This window comes from Pelophylax lessonae (assembly GCF_965119305.1).
Source record: "Pelophylax lessonae genome assembly, chromosome: 7".
NCBI lineage: Eukaryota > Metazoa > Chordata > Amphibia > Anura > Ranidae > Pelophylax > Pelophylax lessonae.
This window is the reverse complement of record NC_138774.1, coordinates 232,709,732-232,737,453: the sequence shown is the minus strand read 5'-3', so window position 1 is coordinate 232,737,453 and position 27,722 is coordinate 232,709,732. Positions and strand designations below refer to the sequence as shown.

The following is a 27,722-nucleotide window of genomic DNA, read 5'->3' as shown; positions in this document are numbered from 1 at the left end:
CGCTCAGCGCTCTCCGACTCCGACCCCCCTTGTATCGCAGGTAAGGCCCCCTCCTTCTCCTCGCCCAGACTACATCTCCCAGCATCCTCCGCTCCCGGCGTTTGACGTCTTCCCCCGTGCCGGGCGCGCGCTTCCCCTCAAACCTCTTGCTGCAGTTGAGCCATCCACGCGCGCGACGCGAGCAGGGTGCGCGCTCCGGCGAGAAAGCGGGGTAAAGCGCGGGCACGGTAGCGCCGTCACGGCTCGCAGAAGCCGTTTCATTGTCCGTTCAGTGTATGTGGGGGGGTATAATGATGTGTGTATAGGCCGGTCCGGGGTTTCCCCTCACACACCAGCCGCGCCTCCGCCTCTTCCATTGTCTGCCCCCCATTCATCCTGTTTGGTCTCATTTACCTCCCAAACCTGTATGAATTATTAATCCTATTCCCTCATCTCCGGTTTTTTTTTTGTTATCGGGGACGCGCGTGAGAGGTGCGCGCGCCCCATTCGCCCCCGCGTGCGCGCTCTTGTCGGTCGGTGTGAGGTGAGAGGCGGCGGCTGTATAGAATCGGCGCCCCCCTCTCCGTACCGTAAACCCTCCCCCCCTACCGAGAGGATTCCCGGATCGTCCCCTCCCCCCCCCCACAACCACCAGGAGAGGGGGGCGGCCGGGGACCCCCGACACCAAGCTGGTGAGATGTGTGTGATGGGGGAGGGGTCATGTCTGTCTGTGTATGTGTGTGTCATCACATGGTGTCACCGATCTCTCCATAGACATCACACTGGGTACAATGTCCCTGTACTGGAGGGACTCCATAGACATCACACTGGGTACAATGTCCCTGTACTGGAGGGACTCCATAGACATCACACTGGGTACAATGTCCCTGTACTGGAGGGACTCCATAGACATCACACTGGGTACAATGTCCCTGTACTGGAGGGACTCCTCATCTATAGACATCACACTGGGTACAATGTCCCTGTACTGGAGGGACTCCATAGACATCACACTGGGTACAATGTCCCTGTACTGGAGGGACTCCATAGACATCACACTGGGTACAAAGTCCCTGTACTGGAGGGACTCCTCATCTATAGACATCACACTGGGTACAATGTCCCTGTACTGGAGGGACTCCATAGACATCACACTGGGTACAATGTCCCTGTACTGGAGGGACTCCTCATCTATAGACATCACACTGGGTACAAAGTCCCTGTACTGGAGGGACTCCATAGACATCACACTGGGTACAATGTCCCTGTACTGGAGGGACTCCATAGACATCACACTGGGTACAAAGTCCCTGTACTGGAGGGACTCCTCATCTATAGACATCGCACTGGGTACAAAGTCCCTGTACTGGAGGGACTCCTCATCTATAGACATCACACTGGGTACAAAGTCCCTGTACTGGAGGGACTCCTCATCTATAGACATGACACTGGGTACAATGTCCCTGTACTGGGGGGACTCCTCATCCCCGATCTCTCCATAGACCTCACACTGGGTACAATGTCCCTGTACTGGGGGGACTCCTCATCTATAGACATCGCACTGGGTACAAAGTCCCTGTAGTCGGGGGGACTCCTCATCCCTCACTCATCTCCATAGACATCACACTGGGTACAATGTCCCTGTACTGGGGGGACTCCTCATCTATAGACATCGCACTGGGTACAAAGTCCCTGTAGTCGGGGGGACTCCTCATCCCTCACTCATCTCCATAGACATCACACTGGGTACAATGTCCCTGTACTGGAGGGACTCCTCATCACCGATCTCTCCATAGACATCACACTGGGTACAATGTCCCTGTACTGGGGGGACTCCTCATCTATAGACATCACACTGGGTACAATGTCCCTGTACTGGAGGGACAAGTCCTCATCTCATCCGACTTCTGCATTCTTGGCTTGTCTTCAGTTCTTTCCATAGTCTGATAGAGGGGTGGAAAGCTCCTTCACACTCAGAGGAGTCTCACCTTCTGGCCTGGAAAGCTCCTGAAATCCTATAGATTCTTCTTCTGGAGGTGGAAAGTGCCTTTAAATCCAATAGAATCTTCACTTGGGGGTGAACAATTCTTTTACACTCAGAGGGCCTTTCCTTTGGTGGTGGAAATCTCGTAGGCTCTTCTTTTAGGGGATGGAAAGCTCCTTTAAATCCAATAGTCTTCACTTAGGGGACTGGACAATTTGTTTAAACTCCAGAGTCTTACCTTCGGGGGTGGAAAGCTCCTTTAAGTCTATTAGGAAGGGTGGACAGCCCACTTAAACTTGAGAGGCTGTCCATCCTTCGAGGGAAGATTCTGTTGAGTTTGAAGAGACTGTCTTCTCTTCAGAAGGAGTGTCTGTCTGTTGAAGTAAAGGGTCTGTCTACTCTTTGTGGATAAATTCTACCTTGTCTAAAGGGACTGCTAACTCTTAAGGGGGAGATTCTGTTGCAAGAGACAATCTACTTTTCAAAGGGAAGTTCTTGCAAGTTTGAAGAGGCTGTCAACCCTTCGAGAAATAATTCTGTTGAGTGGTCTCCCTTTCGAGGGTAGATTCTGTTGCGTTTGAAGGGGTCTGTCTACTCTTTAGAAGGAGATTCTGTTGCGTTAAGGTTCTGTCCCCTCTTCAAGGGGAGATTCAATTGAGTTTAAAGGGGCAGTCTACTCTTCAGAAGGAGATTCTGTCGAGTTGGAAGGGTCTGTCCTCTCTTTGAGGGGAGATTCTACCTTGGTTAAAGAGGCTGTTCGCTCTTCGAGGAGAGATACTATTGCACGTATATTGGCTTAATGGGGAGATTTTGTTGAGGTGGAAGGGGGGCAGCCCACTGTTCAATTAGAAGTTCTATGGAGTTGGAAGGGGCTGGCCACCCTTTGAGGGAAGGGGCTACTGTGTTGGAAGGGGCTGTCCACCATTTGAGGGAAGGGGCTACTGAGTTGGAAGAGGCTGTCCACCCTTCCAGGAAGGGGCTACTGTGTTGGAAGGGGCTGTCCACCATTTAAATGAAGGGGCTACTGAGTTGGAAGAGGCTGTCCACCCTTCGAGGGAATGGGCTACTGAGTTGGAAGGGGCCGTCCACCCTTCAAGGGAATGGCTACTGAGTTGGAAGGGGCTGTCCACCCTTTGAGGAAAGGGGCTAAGGAGTTGGAAGGGGCTGTCCACCCTTTGAGGAAAGGGGCTAAGGAGTTGGAAGGGGCTGTCCACACTTCGAGGGAATGGGCTACGGAGTTGGAAGGGACTGTCCACCCTTCGAGGAAAGAGGCTACGGAGTTGGAAGGGGCTGTCCACCCTTCGAGGAAGGGGCTACTGAGTTGGAAGGGGCTGTCCACCCTTCGAGAAGAGATTGTATTGAATTCGAAGGAGATGTCCACCCTTCAAGGGGAGATTCTATTGAGGTGTAAGGGGCCATCTGCTCTTAGAGAGAAGACTCTATTTAATTTGACTGGGCTGTCCACCATTCCAGGGGAGATAGTATTGCGTTTGAAGTGGTTGTTCATTCATCATGGGGAGATTCTGTTGAGTTTTTTAAGGAGCTGCCTACTTTTTAACTGGAGATTCTAAAATGGAAGGTGCTGTCTGCTCTTGAAAGGAAGATTCTATTGAATTTGTCGTGGTTGTCCACCTTTCATTAGTAGACTGTGTTGTGTTTGAAGGGGCTGTTCATTCACCAAAGGAAGATTCTGTTAAGGTGCTGTGTACTTTTCTATTTGGGATTCTATTGAGTTGGAAGGGGCTGTCTACTCTCTAGGTGGAGGTCCTATTGCGTTTGAAGAAACTATCCACATATCTGATGGGAGATTCTGTTTGGTTTAAAGGGACTGTCCACTCTTCAAAAGTTTGATGCGGCTGTCCTCCCTTTGAGGGGATGATCTGCTGAGTTGTAACAGGCTGTCCACCCTCCAAGAGGAGTGTCTACTGAGCTTGAAGGGGCTGTCCACCCTTTGAGGGGAAGGTCTGCTGAGTTTAAAGGGGGCTGTCCACCCTTTGAGGGGAGGGTCTACAGAGGTCTTCCTTTGGATTTGAAGGGGCTGCCTATGCTTCAAAAAGGAGATTAGATTGTTTCATTGTATATACATGATTTACATGCTGCTTATAGCTCTGTACTTGCACGCATATTTTACTGGTCTATTATATTTTGTTAGTTTAGTGCTATTTTGGGTATATGCTGTGCATCATTTATGGAATAATTGTAACCCTTAGCATCAAAAATGCTCAGCCTATAAGTAGAAACACATTTAAAGTTCTCCTTTTGAAAATAGTAGAAAAGGAATAAAACCCCTGTTAGGTTTTCCTGCTATCTGGGACTCTTAGAGGGATTTCCTCTCACTTCCTGTTCTGGTGACACAGTTTAAACTTGAGGAGTGAGGGGAAATATTAATAAGCAACACAGGCAGAGATAAAAGGGGAATTATAGAACTGTCTACTTATTTATGTTTTCCTTGTTGCATATCTTCCCTCACTTCCTATCTAGTAATCAAGGTGTCAACAGAACAAGGAAGTGAGGGGAAATCTTTCTAAGGGATCCCCAGAGAGCTGTAAAACCTGACAAGGGCTCTAACCTTTACCCATTCCATGCCAAACTAGAAAAAAAGAAACGTTTTTGGCTATAGATAGCCTTTAAAAACCGTATTAAACCCCAAAGCAAACCTTTTACTATATTGCAGCTTACCAATTCCTAGATGTGATGTCTATGTTCGTTTTCTGTTTTTGGCTTTCTTCTATTTTCATCTGGTGATCTAGGCAGCAAGTCTGTTTCTCAAAGTTCTTTAGCACAATGTATCAGTGTACTTGAATGAGACAAACTGTTTTTACATTGGTGGGTGTGCTTTAGAGCCGGTTCACACTAATCCAACTCAGTCGCCTGACTTCGGGCGACTTTGAAGTCGCCCGTGCAGCGCGACTTCATCATGGCTTGCAAAGGACTTCTCATAATAGAAGTTAATGCAAGTCGCTCCGACTTTGCCAAAAAATAGTGCAGGAACCTTTTTCTAAGTCGTAGCGACTTGAGTCACTATGATTAGAAAGGTTCCATTGCACAGCATTGGGAGCTACTGGTCCAAGTCGCCTGACAAGTCGGATTAGTGTGAACCGGCTCTAAAACGATCAGCTTTTATTAATGTAAAACCTTTATCCCAAAAACTGCTTTAACTGATAATAAAGGGTGAGCTGGAGTTTGGCGTCAATTTGTTAGCGTATTTAAATGGGCTAACACATTTAACACTCCCCTCCCCCTCCCAGACTGACACTGCTGCAGTCTGCTGTGCCTCCTGTGCTCATTCCTCCAGAGTTCTCTCTCTCTCATACGGGTATGCTACTGGCCAGATTACCAGGTGAAAGCCGAGGACAAAAAGCCAAGGAAGGAAAAGGAATGCAGCCACTACATATGATTAGTATGCTGCAATATATTGTGAATCAGTGTGCATAATAATATTATGTTTTTGGTGTAGTGCCGGTTCTCACTAGGTCGCTCCGACTTAGGGGGCGACCTGTGAAGTCGCGTGCAGCACGACTTGCATGGACTTCATAAAATGAATGTCTATGCAAGTCGCCTCCAGGTCGCCCCGAAGTAGTACAAGACCCTTTTTCTAAGTCGGAGCGACTTGTGCCGCTCCTGTTAGAACCGTTCCTGTACTAAATGGACTGCGACGGTGCACGACTTGCCAGGCTGACCAAGTCGCCTGACAAGTGGTATTAGTGTGAACCGGCACTTAATGTCCGTTTAAAATGCCCCCCCTGCAGATGCATGCCATAATGTGCCTTCCAGAAGGGACCCTTGGGCACGGACCTGTCACCGCTCCCACCACTTTCATCTCTTCTGGGTATTTTGCTCTCTGGCTGTTTGAATGGCCAGGCTGGGTTGGCGTGACTCGTGGCACAGCGCCCCCTGTATTCATGGCACACTCAGTGTCCTGTGAATGCAGAGAATACTGCGCATGTAGCAGAGATTTAATTGGCTGGAGCCATTGTCAATATCTAATAAATGGAACAGATTCAGGCGGTTTTCTTTGTCCTACAGGTGAGACTTTTGATAATCTTACCTGTAGAGCAGAGTTCCACCTTTCACTAGAATACCGCTTTAACTGCATTATTCTCTTATTTCAGTTTTCCTTGTATTGCCTGGAATGCCATCTTTATAATGTGTGGGATGTGTACATAGTATAGGTGTTGCACTATTCTGCAGAAGTTCTGTTCAGTATAATTGATAAATCTTGGCGATTAGCGTTATCTTTATTTACACTGTGAACAAAGCAATTATTTGGCTAATGATTGAACAAGCGCACTCTTTATGTCTCCATAATGCCGTCTATCACCTTTAAATGGAAGCCCAGCGGCCTGGCACCGTGGGATTATTGCCGTCCGGAGTCAGCGTGGATTTCTTTCTGGTTTTTGTTTTTTATTTATAAGCTAAACTCCACCTTTTTGTATGGTTGCCTCGTGTAATGAATAAGTTATGTCATTTGCATTGATTGAGGTTCCTGAGTGTGATTAAATGTCATTGGAGTTAAAATGATAACCGGTTTCCGCCGTCTGCCTTTTTTATTTTGTAATGCATTTTCCGAAATGTTTCTCTTGGTGCAGATAAGTGTTTGCCAGTTTACAAAGCCTTGCCGCTGAAAGCTTAAGCAGGGATATCTAGGCAAAGCGCTTTGTCAGTGCCGCCTGCTCTGTCTCCAGTCTACTTTTCTCCCCCCCCCCCCCCCCCCTCATTCTTGCACTTTTCTGTTTGGTGGACTTGACACAGAAGATACTGTTGCATATGGTGCGCCTTCGCCTGCCAAACCAGCCATTGATTCTTTCACACATGACACCCCCTGCTCTTGCATTTGTTTTGTTATCACATTACATTGTGTTGTAAGGATTACAGAAGTGTGATAGTGATTGTTCAGCACTGTAGGTTTGATATGGAAAAGGATAACTCCACTTTTGTGGGGGGGAAAAAAGAACAAATCCAGCTTATGCAATAATGACACAAGCCATGTTTGTAATTTAGGGCTATTTCACACATAGTGCAGTGACAGACGTTTAGACCTGTGGCCCTCCAGCTATTGGGGGACTACAAGTCCCATCATGCCTCAGCCTTTGGGAGTCATGCTTGTACCTGTCAGCCTTGCAGTGCCTCATGGGACTTGTAGTTCAGTCGCAGCTGGAGGACCACAGGTTGAGCACCCATGTTTTATTTCATTGTAAAACACCTGTCACTGCAAGGACACACAGAAAACAATTGTTACCTGTGTGTCCTATTCACACTGCAACACAGTGCAGAGCTGGGCTGCAGTGTTCTGCGATAAAATGCAGTCATTATCGCAGAGCACTGTACAGCACCGTGAATGAAGTGCACGTTTTGTACACTTCAAATAAAGTTTGTGCCAAAAACAAAAAAAGGAGCCATGTGATGTGCTGAATCTCGCACCACACTGCCCCCTACTGGAGTCAGGAACAGATAGTTGCCACTTGCCAGAGCAGTAGAGCACTCTGGCAGCTGTCCATTGCTGTGTATTGCTGTGTGAACCCAGCCTTATTGCTAATAAAAATGTACCTTTCGCTTTCTATCTGCAGCTCTGTAAGTTTCTGTGACATTCAATGTAATGTGGCTGTCTGGATGTGTTCCGTACACAGTTGGTGCATGGAACGCCCCCATTAATGTCACTTGATTGTTTGATTGGCTCAATGATTTTCCCAGAAGTTTGCACTAAATGCAAGATTTTAGGCATCCTCTGTAACAGAAATTTCAGTTTCGGTGAAATGCTCCTTTAGGCTCTTTTCACACTTGTGCGACTTGTCATGTGACTTTTGACTCGAGTGCAGCTCCTGTTTCTCTTAGTACCGTTCATATCTGTGCGACTTCAGGGTAGTTTCTTCACTACTTTGGTCCAACTTTCATGCGACTTGAGGTCCATAGACCTCAATGTAAACCCTCAAAATTGCATGATAATTGCACCTGCATCATATAGATGATATTTTGATGCGTGCAAAAATTTAAAATTTGTTCATTTTTTTTTTTATTATCTCATGAGTTCCACATTTTCAGAACAATCTGAATAGTCATTCACATAGGGGGCCCCGGGATCTGGGGGCCTGCTTGGTATAGGGGGGCTTCCAAATTCTGATAAGCCCCACCCCCCCACCCGCAGACCCCCACAACCACCCTCTAGAATTGTGGGGAAGAGGGCCTTGTCCCTATCAAAATGGGGACAAGGTGCTTTGTGGCCTGGTACGGTTCAAGAGTGGGGGGGGCTCGATCACCCCGCCCCCCTCTTTTCCTGACCTGCCGGGCTACATGCTCGGATAAGGGTCTGGTATGGATTACGGGGGGTCCCACGCTTTTTATTTTATTTTTTTTCATTTTGGTGCAGGGTTTCCCTTAAAATCCATACTACACCCAAAGGGCCTGGACTGCATGGGAAGAGGGACCCCACATTTTTTATTTTAAATTGCCTGCATTCTTTTTTTTTTACATTCAGCTGTCAGTGGGGAAAATCACTGACAGCTGATGAGTCATCGGTTGTTAAGGGCGCGGCGGTGGCTGGCTTCCCCGCCCATTTCTTAACCAGCTTTTCTTTCACACAGAATTTCAATCGGTTGATCAATTTTCCACCGATTTTTAATTCTGACCATTCAGAAAATTCGGAATTGGTTAGAAAAAAAAAAAGGCTGAACGACAAAGTTGCAGAGGAAATCGCACCAATTTTAAAGTTGCACACGTGTGAATGAAGCCTGAAGGGTCATTTACTTCTATAGGGATGCAGACCCTGCCACTCTTATTAGAGCCCTGCAAGTGCATCAGCTGATCACAAAATGAAAATGTCACTTGCATTTAGGATCAGTCCTGTACAAGACATGATCTAACAAAGAGCTATTCCTTTAGGGCAGAAAAGGTAGGAATCTGCAAAACAAGTTTGTTAAAATCCCTGCAATGTACATTGATCATCCACAAGGGATTGTTTTTTTCTTTTTTCTCAACAAAAGTAAAGTTGCTACTTAAAAGCCTGTCTCTGGGATAAAGTTCACTCTTCCCCCACCCCCGCTAACTGATCTCTGGAATGCAGGAAAAAAATCTCTTCAAAGGCCCTTTTTATATCCCTGAAGCCACAGTCGTGTGTCCATCTTCCTGAGCCTTCAGTGGTGTGACCATCTTCCTGAGCCTTCAGTGGTGTGTCCATCTTCCTGAGCCTTCAGTGGTGTGACCATCTTCCTGAGCCTTCAGTGGTGTGTCCATCTTCCTGAGCCTTCAGTGGTGTGACCATCTTCCTGAGCCTTCAGTGGTGTGACCATCTTCCTGAGCCTTCAGTGGTGTGACCATCTTCCTGAGCCTTCAGTGGTGTGACCATCTTCCTGAGCCTTCAGTGGTGTGACCATCTTCCTGAGCCTTCAGTGGTGTGTCCATCTTCCTGAGCCTTCAGTGGTGTGACCATCTTCCTGAGCCTTCAGTGGTGTGTCCATCTTCCTGAGCCTTCAGTGGTGTGACCATCTTCCTGAGCCTTCAGTGGTGTGACCATCTTCCTGAGCCTTCAGTGGTGTGACCATCTTCCTGAGCCTTCAGTGGTGTGACCATCTTCCTGAGCCTTCAGTGGTGTGACCATCTTCCTGAGCCTTCAGTGGTGTGACCATCTTCCTGAGCCTTCAGTGGTGTGACCATCTTCCTGAGCCTTCAGTGGTGTGACCATCTTCCTGAGCCTTCAGTGGTGTGACCATCTTCCTGAGCCTTCAGTGGTGTGACCATCTTCCTGAGCCTTCAGTGGTGTGACCATCTTCCTGAGCCTTCAGTGGTGTGACCATCTTCCTGAGCCTTCAGTGGTGTGACCATCTTCCCGAGCCTTCAGTGGTGTGACCATCTTCCCGAGCCTTCAGTGGTGTGACCATCTTCCCGAGCCTTCAGTGGTGTGACCATCTTCCTGAGCCTTCAGTGGTGTGACCATCTTCCTGAGCCTTCAGTGGTGTGTCCATCTTCCTGAGCCTTCAGTGGTGTGACCATCTTCCTGAGCCTTCAGTGGTGTGACCATCTTCCTGAGCCTTCAGTGGTGTGACCATCTTCCTGAGCCTTCAGTGGTGTGACCATCTTCCTGAGCCTTCAGTGGTGTGACCATCTTCCTGAGCCTTCAGTGGTGTGACCATCTTCCTGAGCCTTCAGTGGTGTGACCATCTTCCTGAGCCTTCAGTGGTGTGACCATCTTCCTGAGCCTTCAGTGGTGTGACCATCTTCCTGAGCCTTCAGTGGTGTGTCCATCTTCCTGAGCCTTCAGTGGTGTGACCATCTTCCTGAGCCTTCAGTGGTGTGACCATCTTCCTGAGCCTTCAGTGGTGTGACCATCTTCCTGAGCCTTCAGTGGTGTGACCATCTTCCTGAGCCTTCAGTGGTGTGTCCATCTTCCTGAGCCTTCAGTGGTGTGTCCATCTTCCTGAGCCTTCTCCTTTCTTCTGATTTACAATCTGCGGGGTCCTTCTTCAGATATTATTGGCTGCATGACATACACACTTCCTGTTGGCTGGTAAGCAGAGGGTTCCTCTCAGGATCCAGAAGAGATGTAATGTCATGGCAGTGTGACTGTAGGGACGGACATTCTCTGGTGAATCTGCAGTGCTGGATTGTGGTCCTATGCTCCCAGAAACAGTGGCAGCGAGGGACCTGGATAGGGGAACTAAGTGAGTGCAATTTTCTTAAGCAGGTGAGAAGAAGCAGAACATTTTGCAGCATGGGTTAGAGCAGTGGTTCTCAACTCCAGTCCTCAGTACCCGCTAACAGGCCAGATTTTTAAGTATTACCTTGGGGGAATGCAGACTAGAGTACTGCAATCACTGAGCAGCAAATTATATCACCTGGGATGTATTTCAGTTATCTTGCAAACCTGGCCTGTTAGTGTGCCCTGAGGACCGGAGTTGAGAACCACTGGTTAAGAGGGAGGTGGGATGAAGTGGATGGAACTGGGTCATGTTTTGCCTGAAGTTGGGAAACCTTTCTGTCGTCAAAATATGACCCCCCCCCCCCTTTTTTTCAACTGTCTGAATGTTCTTTTCTTTTTTTTTTCCCCCTTGTGAAGCAAGGTATAACCTCTTAAGTCTGCCAACTGGGACCTCTGCTAGCGTCTATTCCTGGTGTGGAGACCTCTGATTCAGTGCTAATGATGTGCCCACACCGTTCTGTCCCAGATAGTCCTATCACAATGATGTCCCTCCTCTTCTGAAGTTTAAGAGGACCCTTGTCCTGGACAGCCAACTGGAAGCGTAGATCTCGTGCAGGCAGTGTCCTAAAACACCCAAAGAAGGGCCCTGCCAGATATAAAGAGAAGAGGAGAGAAGATTCCGGACTGGAGGGACCTGTGATCATGGCTTTAAGGGGCTTTTATTTTAGTCATAAATGAGTTTGGGGTGGAAGCTAGGGGATGAATGGTGTCCTTGTTTTGCCAATAGTTAGTCTTTAAAAGTCACAAGATAACCTTCAGAAAGTCAATTATGATAAAATGTGTTGGGGCGTGGCTTGGCCGAAACAGGAAGTGACGGAACCGGGTGTGACGCCATACTGTGACCAATCAAGGTGGTGCGAATGCGATGGGTTTTCAGTGTGGCACCAGGCGTTTTTCTTTTGTATCGGTCTTGCTGCTTTTGTGCCATATGACATGTCTTTTCAGAAGAATTGATTTGGTGAGCATATTTGTATGGAATAAATGTAGGAGTTTTTATATACTTCATTATTCGAGAATTCTTTTTATGTGCCATAAACAAATATTTGCCTGATTGATGAGGAGTAGAGGAGGTGAAACGCCAACTGAACTGGGTTGAGCTTGGTTTCTTCTCAGTAAGAGAGGCAGTTTAAAGTGATTGTAAAGTCTCATTTAAAAATAAAAAAAATACCAAACATGTTATACTTAGCTCCTTTGTGCGGTTGGTTAATCACAGAGCAGCCCGTATCCTCCTATTGGGTCCCTCATTGCTGCTCCTGGCCCCGCCCTCCCATCGAGTGCCCCCACAGGCAGCAGCTTAATATGGGGGCAGCCGAGCTGCAGCTTTGTGTGTCCCTTCGGCTCCGTCCCCTCTCTCTCCTGATTGGCTCGCTGACTTTGACAGCCGCGGGAGCCATCTGAGTCAATCAGGAGGGAGAGTCCCAGGATGGCTGAGGGACTCCTGGACATTACTGGACAGAGAGGGGGCACAGGTAAGTATTAGGGGTGCTGGGGGGGCTGCTACACACGGAGGGTGTTTTATCTTAATGCATAGAATTTATTATTTATTCCTTTGGGAGAAGTTGGTGTCTGTGGAACTAGTGTTTGCGGTGGATGAGGATTCTTTTCAGAATTTTCATGTACGCTTTTTTTTGATTATATGGTCACTATGGATTCTTATCAGTGCATTTTTATATGGACACTTTTGTTTGTTCACAGTGCTATGTACATGTATTGTGGGTTGTTTATGCAACAGCAGTGATATTTATACATATTGGGAGATGTAACTTTAAGTTTCACATCTATTTTTAATTTTTTACAAAAAATAGTTTATATTTTCTAATTCGAAGTCAGATATTTAAAGTTCTCATTAGATATAGTTTTCATTTTAGGTGTATGAATGTTAGGTTGTGTGTTTGTGTTCAGGACTGGAGGCCTCCACTTCCGGAATTTAGATGCCACTTTGCTTGCAGTGCAGTTGTCGGCTGTGGTTGGGAATGTGTGACACGGATCAGCTGCTGCTTTGTAGCCTTTCATCTTGTGATTTTCTCTAAAATGACTGAGGAAATGTTTCCTTCTACTTGCAGCAGAGTGATGATATTGTAGCCTAGGCTGAGTCACTGAATGACTTTTTAAAATAGTATTAAACACACAGAGCAGTCTCTCTTGTCATAAATGCTTCATCGGCTCGCTGAGAGGCTGACCAGATTCCAGGCTCCTGGGTGGGTTTGCGATCTTTCCCCAGCCTGGGCCGACTCCGTGACGTTAGCCGGCTTCAGCTCACTGTCTGCTGAAAACAGGTCACAGAAGTGCAGAAAGAACTGTACTCCTGTCATCCACAGAAGTACAGCCAAACAAAATTTGGCTGTACTTCCCCTTTTAATTTATTCATAGACCGAAAAGTCCACTTTACAGCGTAGCATAAGGCTGCATTCACACTTGAGCGTAGCGTTTTACTGCGTTTTTTGCCGCGATTTTTACCGTGATTTTCAGGCGTTTTTTTTTCAGGCGTTTTTGGAGGCAGGCATTGAAATCTATCAAAAACGCTGGTAATCAGCCCGAAAAGAAGCTCATGTACTTTTTTCAGCTACAGGCGTTTTGCAAAACGCTCAGATGTGAACAGGGGCCATTCAAATGAATGGGGTTTCACTTGTTGGGCGTTTTGGAACGTTTTTTTTGAGTGTTTTTGGAGCTGAAAAACCCTCAAAAACGCCCAGGTGTGAATGGAGCCTAACTGTGTATTGAGCACCACAAACAAAAAAATATTTATTATTTTTTTTTATTCAAAGCAAACTCTCCCATCCAGCGCTCTATGCTTTATGGCTGTGGCCATCTTGAGTAAGGGATGATTCTTGTAGCATTTACTTTCTGGAATCCATCTGCCCTTGGCTCAGGTATGCAAGCAGGAGGGAGTTCTTAGCTGAGAAAGCCCCTTCTCCCATAAAGACTTCTGGGATGTATGACTTTATTTTGGTCTAGCCTAGGAGCCAGGAAGCAACTAAAAGTGATATTAAAGTGATATTATAGTCTCATTTTTAAACAAAAAAAAAACAGACGTTCTACTTACCTCCTCTGTGCAGTTGGTTTTGCATAGAGCAGCCCAGATCCTCCTCTTCTTGGGTCCCTCTTCTGTGCTCCTGCCCCCCCCCCCCCGTTGAGTGCCCCCACAGTAAGCAGCTTGCTATGGGGGCACCTGAGCCAAGCCGCCGCTCCCTTTGTCCATTCAGACACGGAACTGCGACCCAGGCTGACTGAATTTGATTTACAGCAGTGGGAGCCAATCATGCCGTGCTGCTGTCTTAGCCAATGAGGAGGGGAGTCCCGGGCAGCTGAGAAACTCCTGCAACATTGCTGGATAAGTATGGGCTCAGGTAAATATTAGGGGGCTGAGGAGGGCTGCTGCACACAGGATTTTTTTTATCTTCATGCATACAATGCATGAAGATGAAAAAAAAACCTTCTGTCTTTAAAATCCTTTTTTATTTTTTTTATTCTAACAAACATTGTATTCTTGCCTCCTCTCTGTAATGGCTTTGCACAGAGCAGCCCCGATCCTCCTCCTCTTCTCGGGTCCCACACCAGCGCTCCTGGCCCCTCCCTCTTGCCAAGTGACCCCACGGCTGTATGTCCATTCATGGCTCAGCCTGGCCCCTTCCGTCTCCTGATTTGCTTGCTGGCTGTGGCTCCCACTGCTGCCAAAAGCCAGTCAGGAGTACGAGTCCTCGGAAGAGGCAAGGCTCTCATGGACATTGCTGGATCCAGAAGGGACTCGAGGGGGAAATTATGGGGGGGGGGGGGGGGTGGCTGTGTGCACAGGAGATTTTTTACCTTCATGCATAGAATAAATGAAGGTAAAAAACCTTGTGCCTTTACAACCACTTAAAGAAATGTAAAAATGAAAACCAGCAGATCCTCACTGCATCTGAGCACCACAAACCAAAAACCCTATTTAATTCATTTTTATTTTTTAAAGCAAACTCCCCCATCCATCCATGTCTCCATGCTTTATTTTGGCGAGAAATCGCTTTGAAAAACACCCCCTAGCCTTTCTGTCCGTGGCCATCTTGAGTAAGGGCAAATGATTCATATAACATTTACTTCCTGCCCTTAGCTCAGGTATGCATGCAGGAGAGTGTGAGGAGTTGAGAAAACCCCTCCTCCTCTCCTGAAGACTTCTGGGATGTGTGACATCATTTGCCTAAGAATGAAACCAGGAAGTAACTGAAGAAATCTTAAAATAAAAAAGTATAAAACCAGTATATATGATATACTTTCCTATCTTTTTACTAAAGCTACCGTAGCAGCATGAAGATATAAAATAATCAATGCTGATTGATTGATGAGAGAGTGAAGTTGCATTTGAAGGATTGGAAATACCGTAGTTTGTTGATAGAGTTAGTGTAGTTCTGCTTTCAATTGTCTGTACTAATTATGGGAATTTATTTAATTTTGCTGCATCTTGTGTGGGAAAGGTGGTTTTCATAGGCTTTATAAAAGATGTTAATCATTTCCTGAGCTCCTATATCGTTTCATTTGTTCCTATCTGCATAGGTCATAACCTGTGGCTGAACTATGCTGCTTCTTTTTTTTTTTTCTTTCCTCTTTGGGGCCCGATGAGCTCATCCAGAATGAGAAAGAACTGGTTTAGCTAGTATCTAAACTTGATAGTTTCCTTAGGCCAGCTGCCTGTAGAATTTCTGCCCTTCTGCACTTTCATGTTCTCACTGCCACTTTCCATACAAAGAGAGCATGGTGTAGAAGCGAGCGGGGAGAGGAGTGTATGGGGAATGTGCTGCCGGTGTGAGCTCAGACCCATCCATGGCTGCTTTTCCATCCTCACCGTGGTATTTCTCTACTTTTTGCTCTCTCGTGACTTCACGTTGACTTTCTTCACTTCTTTTTCTTTTTATGTCTGTTCTAGATGGTTTTCCTGGCAGTGTATGGATGTCTTTATGTATTGTGTTCTTTTAGAGTTCTCCTTCGTTGTTTTTATAGTAAGTATGTTATGTATGGGAAGAAGGCATCAAGTGCAAATGGGCTTACTACGGGTTAAGTGATTCATAAAGTAGTATTGAGCGTTGGTAGCTTAGCTATGTTGTCATATTATTCTTATCGCTGTTGGTTTTGGAACAGGATCCCGTTATCTTGGGAAGTTGCCCACTCTCAGTATATATAACACAGCATTATTGACTATGTAGAAGGGAGGCAGCGCTGTAATATTACAGGGGGATTGCTGTGTGTGAGTTTTGTTTGATCATTGATTTATCTAGAAGAGGTGAAATGTACATTGTTTCCTGCAGATTTATATTTCTTACAGATTTGTATATTGTTAGCTAGAGCTCCAGCTATTGTGCTTTTCCTGCATCTGTCACATGCTGCAGTATTGGAGATGTTTAACTTTGTGATTGTGTTATCTATAATGTCATGAGAATGGAATTAACTCTTTACATTAAAGTGGAAACATGATGAGTGAGTATAAAATTCAAGGCTTTTTCTAGACCCCCCCCGGAGCAACTTTAGAAATTCAGACTGATGAAATGAATACATCAAATTGATATCATATTGTGATATGATGATATCTTTGATGTATAACACACACACACACTATATATTTTTTTTTCAAAAAATATTCATACCAGTACACTGATTATAGATATGTTTGTAGTAATGATCAACCAATATAGTTTTTTAATGCCGATACCGGTATTTTGGTCATCGGATATCGGCCGATATTTTCGGACATGTAAAAAAAATTTTTTTTTTCTAAAGGTACTCCTTGTGGAGGGATCTGGGGACCCCAAACCCCTCCTTGGCACTGAAAAGCATTCAAAACACCAAGTTTGGCTGTTTTGAATGCTGTCAGTTCTTTTAATTCGGCGCAGAGTACCCGGAAGTGATTTTTTACATGGAGACCGGCGCATGCGCACTTGCGGCAGGGATACCGGCTTTCACTGGGACACATCTTCATTCTACACCGGGTCTTCTCTTTGGCGGTGGAGGTAGGATGCCCAAAGTCTCCCGGTGGGACGGGAGACCCGGGTGAGCCGTGGAAGGCGGCGGAAGGGGGGGGGCGTCCCCTCACTCTCCTTGTAATGACAGCCAAGCGGCTTCTCAGCCGCATCGGTTGTCATTACAAGTGAGCTGACCAGCTATGGACACCGATACCGGGGTGATGCCTTTAGCTGCAGGCATCACCCCAGGACAAGCACTTTCCCTAAATATCAGCAATATCTGTAACCTCAGGGGCCGATTCCGATATATCGGGGAAAGTGCATATCGGCCCCCGATATATCGTTGTTGCCGATAATCGGTCGATCTCTAGTTTGTAGCACTACTCCCTGGGGAGCTGCTTGAAGCGGGTCCCTCTGGGTTACCCATAGCAACAACTTAGCAATTCAAAGTACTTTAAGCATTTGGCTCAGCCAGAAAACAGTCCAGGGGATGTGTTTTTTTTATTTGGTTTTAATTTAGAACTTGGAGAAGGGATGCGTGGGATACTCCAACTAGATGAACTATGCACAATTTTAGGACTTGAAACTATGTTGAGTGCGGCAAGGCCGCTGCTTCACCTTGCCACTGTAGTAGAGTATTTGATAAGCGAACTGTATAGTGAATTACTCTTCAGGGCCCCGCTTGGCACTCCCTTTACCTCAACTCTTCAGGGTTCTACTTGGCACCCCCTTTACTCTTGCATACTTTGTGAGCTGACCTTCTATCCTCTGACCTCACTGGAGTGGTCCCCCTTCCTGGGTGGACCCCTTGGCAAGCCCCCTGGTACTCACTGACACTGTTTTTCCCAGATGACTGCCAGCAGCTCCACCGTCAGCTTTCCAGGATCCTTCAGGCTCAGCTTCACACCTGGTCCACTAGGCCGACTGCCAGTGACCACTTTCTTCTGACAGCAGGAGGAGAGACAGCTGTCACCCTTCTCCTGGGACTCTGCTTCCCGCCAAAGATGCCCTGTGACATGTGCCCTTGGCTTTTATGGTCAATCCCAGGATGCACTGCGGTAGTGCCCTCCCACTGGAACTGCTACAAAAGCTGTTTGCCACTGGCCAGGTTTCCTCCACTGTCCAACAGGCTCCCCTATTGGATACAGTGTGGACACTCCCTCAGACCTAGTGACTCACACCTGGATACATGCAACATTATTATGCTCCCTCTGCTTATCAGGTGAGCCTGATCTGTTTTAGATCAGGCTCCCCCGATAGGCAGATGGAGCATAATAATGCTTTTTCCTAGCACCTGTCTAGGAGGATGCTACATGTAGTTTACTATGCATTTTAACCTCTTTCTGCCAACCGCCTCGCGCCCCTATAAGGCTCCATTCACACTGGAATTGCGGCAAAACGCAGGACAGGTTTGTGATGATATTTTGTAATGGCACCCCAAACACAGTGCAATTATTGCCGCAATTGTGGAGCAACAATGTGCTAAAATCGCAACGCAAAATGCTCCTGGCTCTGTGCCAAGATTTAGTACATGAGCTTCTTTGGCGCGTTTTTGGAGTGGAGGGAGGCCCATTCAAATGAATAGGGCCACTCAAAAAAGGGCCACAAAAAGCTAAAAAAACAGTGGTGCAACAGGTGTAGCTGCAGTGTGTTATGTTGTGTGAGTAGAGCCGAAAGGGTTCTAAAAGCCAGGAGGCAGAGGTGGGCATTCGGGTCATGTGATCGCTGTGATTGGCAGTCACAGCGATCACGTGCTCAGAAAGCTCCCAATCGCACAGCAGTGTGCATCACAACAGTCACATGATCGGAAAGCTCCTGATTGCTACCCGCCGGCTACCGTGTTGGGAGCATGCAGGTAGCGCGCTCTCAGCACGATAAGTGGTTTTTACAGGGCTACATATGCGTGTGCGGCTGGCATGAAGAGGTTAAAAGTAAAATGTCCCAAAGAGAAGTCCAGCAGACACTTTCGAGGGGACTTTTTAAAGACGCACGATAAAGAGGAACTGCAGAGGTTTTTTAAAAAAATGACAAGTCAGCAACTAAAAATACTGTAGCTGCTGGCTTTTAGGAAGAAGACACTCGCCAGGAGTCCAGGGCTGTCTCTACCCATGCCAGTCTTCTGATCCCCGCTGCTGCCATCTTGGCTGTGGTAGCCATCTGTGACTTTCTGCTGTTAGACAGCCAGCTCCCCACTTGGCATTCATGGGATTGTGCTGTGCTGTCACATTGGTCCCGCAGCCTCCCCAGACATATGATTTGTCCCCCAAAAGAAGCTTTCAAATCTGTCAGAGGAGGGGGAGAAGAGACAGAATAATGGCATTTTCTCTTTTACATGAAGGGCTGCTTTAACGCACACATTGGATATAAGCAGAACTTAAAGCGAGTTCCAGTCTGAGGGAAAAAAAAATTAAAGTCAGCAGCTACAAATACAGTAGCTGCTGACTTTTAATATAAGGACACTTACCTGTCCAGGGATCCCACAATGTCGGCACCCAAGCTAATTCGTCCATCGACTTTGGGTGCTGGCGCCGGCAGTGAAGCCTTCAGGACATGTCTTAGATGCATTACTGTGTTAAAAAATCACTATGAAATTCATCCCCTTGGCATTTCCAGCCACAGCCAGATGATTCTTGTAGCGTTTGCTTCCTGGAATCTGCCCTTAGCTCAGGCATGCAGGCAGGAGGGTGTGCTTAGCTGAGAAAGCCCCTCCTCCAGATGGAAAGAAAAATGCCCATGAAAACTACTGGGATGTATGACATAATTTTGGCCTAGGGCAAAAACCAGGAAGGCAACTAAAGAAATGTAAAAAAAAAAAAAAGTTAAAGCGGAACTAAAAGGGTTATTACTAGTAATGCACCAACAATAGGGTTTTCAGCGTTGTGGTGGAAAAAAAAAATGCTGATATTGGCTGCCGAAAACTCCTGCGATTCTGTCATGATTTTACTTTATGCTTGGTTTTTATAGCTCAAAAGTTCATCAAAAACACAACATGGGTGCATTTTTGATGTGCTCTTTTCAATGGGGAGGTCCATTTTTGGTGCGTTTTGCCAAATATGCAGCAAGCAGGATTTTTAACACCGCTTGAAAAAGTGCCGATAATGGCTGTCAATAAATTCATATTCATTTAAATTCATCATATTAAAAAGTTGAATATAATACAATTTGTATTTCTATTTCTCTCTCTCTCTCTCTCGATATATATAATCAATTTTGGTTTCTCCAAGTGCATCCTGAATTTTCGGTTTCGGCACTGAAATTTATATTTTGGTGGACCTCTAGTTAATACCTTTCCAACGGTCCCTCACCAGCAGCATCTCCTGTATGCTAATCTTCGGCCGTCTTCATTGGCTGGCACAGGATGACATCACCCATGCGCAGGAGACCGTCAGTCATGGCACATAGAGACCGGCTCCTGTACTGTAATCAGAACAGCGCATGCGCAGCTACGTTTCCAGGGCTGGAGAAGACAGCGAGCAGGCAGGTACGGGCGTTTTGTATTGTGGAAGAGACATTTCAGAGTGAGCCTGCCTGCTCGCTGTTTGTTACAGTAGAATTTAAGTTCCGCTTTAAAACAAGAAAATCTAGCATACCTTCCTATCTATTTACTAATGCTAACAGCATAAGGATTATAAATAGTTTGTTCATTGAGAGAGTAAAGTTCCACTGTAAAGCTGATAAGCAAATGTTGTCAAAAGACAAACAATATTCATGTGTATTCTTCCTTGAATCTTGGTGTGCTCTGTGTATTTCTTACATGATCTGTGCAGGAGCGTCCCATAATAAAGAGCGCTCAGTGCTGCCCCCTCTGACTGGTAGTCTGAAGTGGGAGGGGCCTTCTTGGTCCCATCCACAACTCTGCAGTCTGTACAGGCCGCATGCAGCACAGTGATAATGTCACTGCTACTTTTACTTGGGTTTGCAAAGGCATTTGGTGCGCACAAAGTGGATTTATATTTATGGATTTGGATTTCCTTTGTGGCTATTTAGAAATATTTTCTAAATAAAATTTTTTCGTGCCCAAAGTTCAACTTTTAAAGCATAAGTTCACCTTAGGTAACATGTTACACCCATATTCAGGTTGTAACATGTTACAAACAGGCCGGTCCCCGCACCTCCCCAATACCCACTTTTTTTTTTTTTCACTTAACTGGAAAGTAAATGCATAATGTGCTAGTATGCATCGCATACTAGCACATTATGTGACACCTCCAAGCGAAGCCCTTATCGACCCTGCTGGAGGTTGCATCCATCTTTGCCCATCTTCCTTCCGGAGCCGCCTGATGTCACTCCCGTGCGTGCGCGTGGGTGTCACCGGTCACCGGTTGTTTCCCTGAAAAGCAGGGACTATTCCTCAGTAAAAGCACTGTACAGTAAAAACACTGCTTAGGCACACATTTAACCCTTTGATCGCCCTAAATATTTATCCCCTTCCCAGCCAGTGTCAGTACAGTGACAGTGCATATTTTTAGCACTGATCATTGTATTTGTGTCAGATTGTCTGCCGCAATATTGCAGTTCTGCTATAAGTCGCTGTTTTTCGCTATTGCTTGTATGTAAAAAATATTTTAATTTCCAGTGTGTGTGTATATATATATATATATATATATATATATATATATATATATATATATATATATATATATATATATATATATACCATAGTTTGTAGATGTTATAACTTTTGTGTAAACCAATCAATATGCGCTAATTTAGGATTTTTTTTTTTTTAACCAAAAGTTTGTAGCAGAATACATATTGGCCTAAATTTATGAAGAGATTTAAAAAAATGTTTAACTTTATTAGATATGTTTTAAAGCAGAAAGTTAAAATTTTTTTTATATATATATATTATAATATAATATAATTTTTTTTTTTTGTTTTTGTTGCTCTTTCTTTGTTAATAGCACAGATAATAAAAAACACAGAGGTGATCAAATACCACCAAAAGAGAGCTCTATTGTAGGGGAAAAAATGATAAATCTTATCTGGGTACAGCGTTTGATGACCTTGCAACTGTCAGCTAAAGTAACTTAGTGCCATATCGCAAAAAAAATGGCCTGGCCGTGAAGGGGGTTAAACCTTTGGGAGGGTAAGTGGTTAATGTGGAGTCACTGTACACATGCATCCATGGGGAGCAGCTTTTCTATGCTGAGAACATGCTCACTGCAGTGACTGAGCTGTCACGGACAGGCCTCCATCACTGTTTACATTTGGGAGCTTCCAATCATGTGACTACTGTGACAGCCAATCGCAGTAGGCTGTGTTCATATCCTCTTAAGGGGTGGGGGGAGGCAGCATGGGAGTAAGCAGCACACTGCATGGTGACTGCTCGCCAGGTGTATGCTGTTACTGTGCAGCAGCTCCCAGGAGGGACCTCTGATTGTTGGGGGCATTGTGAACACAAATATACATGGCACAGTGCTTTGTATAGGTATCAAGCCCAGTGTTTTTTCCTTTTTATAAACCCTGTAACAGTAGTTAATGTACTGTAAATATTATTTGAACTCCTATGTATTTGTCATCCAGTAGACATAAACTTCTTAGCTGTCATTACCCTTAAATGGACGATAACATAAATACGTGGCTCTTCCTGACATTACAATAGCAGTATTTTCCTTTTAGGTTGATGCAGGTTTCTGGGGATCATCCTAGCATAAAGTGCACAAATGGCTAATCATTTCCAAGTTTGGTCTCTGGATGCAATCCAGTAATGGAAAGCATTCTTCAGACCTCAGAAGTATTGGTAGTGTTACTGTGACTGATTCAGGATAGCTACATATTGCAAGGGTTTGCAAAGTGGGGTGAATGAAAAGAATATTTGGGAGAAGCTCAGTCTCTGGTATGAGGAGGGGTATGCTCCAGTATGAATCCAAAGAACAAACATTTGGCGGTAAAGAACATATGAAGGTCAGCAGGGAGCAGAGTCAACCCTTCCCCTCCAAGTGGTAGCGTAGTCAGTCCTGCAGAATATAATTAGCATTAACCAGTTCTGGAATGGAAGGATTTGCCCCATTAATGACCAGGCCATTTTTTACAATTTCGGCACTGCGTTACTTTAACGGACAATTGCGTGATCGTGTATCCAAAAAAAAAAAAAAAATGGATATCCTTTTTTTTTTTTCCCATAAATAGAGCGATTTTTTTTTTTTTTTTTTTTTGCACTATAAACAAAAAAAAAGTGACAATTCTGAAAAAAAAAAAAACAATATTTTTCACATTCTGCTATAGAAAATTCCCCCCCCCAAAAAAAAATGTAAAAATCTAATTTTTTCATCCTTTCAGGCCATTTTGTATTCTGCTACATATTTTTGGTAAAAAAAAAATCGCAAGAAGTGCATTTTGATTGGTTTGCATAAAAGTTATCGTGTCTACAAACTAGGGGAAAGATTTATGTCATTTTTATTAATTTATTTATTACTAGAAATGGCGATGTGCGATTTTTAGCTGGACTGCGATATTGTGGCGGAAAGATCGAACCCCTTACTGACATTTTTGACACTTTTGGGGGGACCAGTGACATTACTACAGTAGTCAGTGCTAAAAAGATGCACTGTTACTGTAATAATGTCCCTGGCAGGGAAGGGGTTAACCTAGTGGGTAATCAGTGGGTTAAATGTAAGCCTAATGGAGTGTTTACTAACTGGGGGGGAGGGGCTTGTGAAATGACCATGGAGACCTCTGATCCTATATAGAAGGATCACAGGAGCTCTATTATCATTCCAGAGAGAAGAACGGTCAGCTGTGTTTACAGCAGCTGACCATTCTTCTCTCAGCGGGGAGCGATCGCAGGTGGCCGGCGCCAATCAGTGCCACCAGCCCCGTGCATCGGCATCCCCGTTGCCTAGTGGGGGTGGGAGCTCGCCCCCCAGCACCACGCATGTGGCCGTAAAACTGCGGCGGGCGGTCCTCAAAATTTGGAGTTTCACTAGCTGTAAGCCATAATTATCAAGATAAAAAAACAGCGTGGGGTACCTCCAAAATCCATACCAGACCCTTATCTGAGCATGCGCCCGGCAGGCCAGAAAAGGGGAGGGGACGAGCGAGCGGCCCGACCCCCCCCCCCCCTGGACCATACCTGGCCACACGCCCTCAACCTGCTTTGGGGCAGGGAGCACTCTGCACCCCCCACCCCATAGCACCCTGCCCCCATGTTCATGAGGACAAGGGCCTCTTCCTGACAACCCTGGGCGGTGGTTGTGGGGGTCTGCGGGCAGGGGGCTTACCAAGGGGGTCACCCAGAACCCAGACCCCTCCCTATGTTAATGGGTAGGGGGTACATTGTACCCCTACACATTCACCCCATAAAAAGCAGTGTATGTAAATAATGACAGTAGACGTTTTGAGAAGTTTATTAAAAATCTTCATCTGGTCTTCTCCCCTCTGGTCTTCTGCGGTGAAAGCTGCGGTTTCCAAAGCAAGCAAAGTCCTTTCTTGTATTAACAGAGGTGTGGACTCCAGAGAGAGAGATATCATTTTGCCCCTGTACAAATCATTAGTAAGACCTCATCTGGAATATGCAGTTCAGTTTTGGGCTCCAGTTCTCAAAAAAGGATATCGGGGAACTGGAGAAAGTCCAGAGAAGGGTAACCAAACTGATAAGAGGCATGGAGGAGCTCAGCTATGAGGAAAGATTAGAGGAACTGAATTTATTCTCTCTTGGGAAGAGGAGATTAAGGGGGGGATATGATCAACATGAATAAATGCATAAGGGGTCCATATAGTGAACTTGGTGTTGAGTTATTCATTTTAAGGTCACCACAGAGGACAAGGGTCACTCTTTACGTCTAGAGGAAAACAGATTTCATCTCCAAATACGGAAAGGTTTCTTCACAGTAAGAGCTGTGAAAATGTGGAATAGACTTCCTTCAGAGGTGGTTCTGGCCAGCTCACCTTTAAAAAAGGCCTGGATTCTTTCCTAGGTGTACTTAATGTAAATGGGTACGAATATTTATAGGTAAAGTTGATCCAGGGAATATCCGATTTCCTCTCGGGGGATCAGGAAGGAATTTTTTTCCCCTGCTGTAGTAAATTGGATCATTCTTTGCTGGGGTTTTTCACCTTCCTCTAGATCAACTGCGGGTATAGAATTGTGTATATGGGATTGTATGGTTGGGTTTTCTTTACTGTTTTCTTTTCTTTTTGTTTTTTATTGGTTGAGCCAGATGGACTTGTGTCTTTTTTTTCAACCTGACTAACTATGTAAATAAGGATGACAGGTCCTCTTTATGGTGAGATATGGGGTTAAAAAGAGCCCAAATCTCTTTACCTTTTCAAAGCAAAAGTTCACAAAAAAAAAAAAATATATATATCTCTATCTCATTTTTTTTTTCCTATTTTTTTTTTTTTTTTTTTGATCTTTCGCTTTACAAAAAAAAAAAAATTCTTCCAGCCTGGACCGGAAGAGATGTCATGACCAAAGAGTCAATCAAAGCGCATTAATTCTTTGATCGCCTATGGAAGCAGCCGGCCGCACTAATGGATCATTTCTCAAGCGAATTGGTAAGCCAGAGAAACACTGGCGAGCCGTGTTCGGACGTTTTTTTTTTTTTTTAGAAATCTGGCAGCATGCTGAAAAAATGGTACTGGGTAATGGCTGATATCCATAACCATAATCCCGGTAACCCACTTGCAAACTGCAACATATATGTGTGTGTGTGTGTGTGTATGTATATATATAATTGGCAAGTGATTAACAACAAGCCAAGGTTGTAGAACCCAGCGCCAGATGATTGGTTGGTTGTTTTACATCCAAATGGATTAACTGTCGAAATCCACTGCACTGGATCGCGCATTTTCCGGTTTGAGCTGGCCCTAAACATTGATGTTCTGCTTTTTAGCCCCTTTCACACGGGCTTTCCGATCAGGTCAGCCTGTCAGTTTTTCAGGCGGACCTGACCGGATGCGCCATTCACCTCTATGGGGCAACGGATGTCAGTGGTGACATCTCCGCTGGCACCCGCTGCTATCCGATCCTGTCCGTGAAATCCAGACGGAGGGAAACCCTTTTTTCCATCCATCTGGAGGATCGGATCGGATGAAAATGGACAGGCAGTCTGTCTCTGCACAGTGAGCGGAATGGACCTGTCATCCACCTGCTCAGCGGGGATTGGCGGATCGAATCCCCGCTGAGCAAAATGGAGTCCACCGGGCGGAATGCTCGTGTGAAAGGACCCTTACAATCTCCATTTATATAAGGCTAGCTTTTTGAGCATTGTTTTCTAACACATTTGATGGATGATATTTTTAGCTTGAATTATGTCCGTGTGCTCATATAAAAGGAGTGCAGTTGAATGCAGAACTAAAATGTAGGCTTATTGTGCTTTGGTTATTGAATTCCTTAATCTGATTCAGGTGGCGATTGCATAGCAATGGTTTAGGAACAAAATGGGACATTGTTATGGCCGAGCCCCCAAGCTATCGCTGCATAGCTTAGTTGGCATACAGCTAGAAATGGATGAATTCTAAACATGCCGGGATCGCCATGTGTTTGCGTTGTATTTCTCTCCTCCTGAACGGTTAATTGGCTTGCTTATTAAAGTCCTGACTTCACAGTTGTGTATACTGTGTCTATATTAAAGTACACAGAAGACTGGCATCATTCTTCTGCCCTTGAGCACTTTATTATAGTTTTGTGTAACTTGCTGTCATATGCACATACTTCACCGTTGCTTGATAGATCCTAATAACATGTTACTTTCTTTTTCTGCAGAAATTGTGAAGGATTATCTTTTCTACATTGTATGCACATTTGAACCGCAAAGCTGAGGAAAATGGCTACTGACTCAGCAGAGCCCGCTACCGACGAATCTGATAAACCAGCTGGATTTTCTGCAGAGAAGAGCTTGGCCCCTCAGGACTCTTCCTTGGCCAGACAGGCAAGTGTGGAGAGCACGGACAAGCCCAGTTCTGCTTCAGGCACTAGCGAGAGAAAAAGATTCTTTAGGAAGAGCGTGGACATTACTGAGGATGATAGGATATTGGAGCAACCTCTCAAAGAGGAGGAGAAGGTTCCTTCCTGCGTGGACCAGCACCAATTGGATGGCCATGTACCGAATGCTACAGACTTAGTGCAAGAAGGGAAGAACGAATCCAAAATGATATCGGAGGCCATTAAAGACTCCCTCAGAGAAAAGACTGAAAAAGAGATGGAGGAAGAGGCCGAGATGAAAGCTGTGGCAACATCACCCGGCGGGCGATTTTTGAAATTTGACATCGAGTTGGGCCGAGGGGCCTTCAAAACTGTTTTCAAGGGCCTGGACACGGAGACCTGGGTTGAAGTCGCTTGGTGCGAGCTGCAGGTTAGTCCAGTGTTGTTGAATTCACAGTTTACAGACGGCTTTTGTAGAGTTTTTAAGCTGCACAGCTTGCTAAATCCTGTGTTTGCTTTTGAACTTCCTGGAACGTCACAGGGTAATGACTGTGCCTTTCATTGACTTCGGAGGTGTCCTGAGGTATATGTTAACATTTATTAGAAATTGGAGCCAACGAGGCAAAAACAAATATTGAGGAGGAATGTATGGTTTTGCCAGTGGTTTTTGAGGAAAAATGGAATTAATTCAACGTTTTCATGACCAGAAGTTTGAAGCATAGACCTCCAGACCAGATACCAGCACATCTCTGTTAACTTGTTAAATACCCCGCTCAGGTTTTTTTTAGACAGTTATATGGATGAAAATGTGATGTTTAAAGGATTGGTTCACATTTACAAAAAACTGCCTATGTAGATAAAAACAAACTGTGCAGCTTTGACCAAAATTGAATAATGCCCTTGTTATAGGTGTGGGCCATTTATGTACTTCTTGAAGCCTGACTGGCATACTCCCGGGATGTTGCTATTTGAGGCCTAGTTGTTACTGCTTACCCCCACCAGGAGTGAGCTTTTTCTCTGATTTAATCCCCCCCCCCCCCCCCCCGTCCCTGATGTAGTAGCTCTGAGCTCAGAGTTGGAGGGCTCACTCCTTTGATGATGGAGGTGAGCAGTAATGACTAGGCCACACTTAGCAACATTCTTGCAATGTCCAGGGAGTATTCCAGTCAGGCTTTAGGAGGTACGTAAATGGCCTACACCTATAGCAAGGGCATTATTAAACTTTAGTCAGAGCTGCAGAGTTTGATTTTATTTACTGGTGCCCCTTATCTGTAT

General features: G+C 45.4%; 1 protein-coding gene across 1 annotated transcript in view; it reads left to right on the top strand.

Moving 5' to 3' along the window:
* Nucleotides 1-467: 467 nt before the first annotated feature.
* Nucleotides 468-27,722, top strand: part of WNK3 (WNK lysine deficient protein kinase 3) — a 255,126-nt gene continuing 227,871 nt past the window's right edge. Inside the window, exons 1-2 of the mRNA XM_082264431.1 lie at nucleotides 468-671; nucleotides 26,289-26,877. Coding sequence (XP_082120557.1) covers nucleotides 26,350-26,877 — 528 coding nt within the window. The 5' untranslated portion in view covers nucleotides 468-671; nucleotides 26,289-26,349. The remainder of the gene's footprint in view (nucleotides 672-26,288; nucleotides 26,878-27,722) is intronic.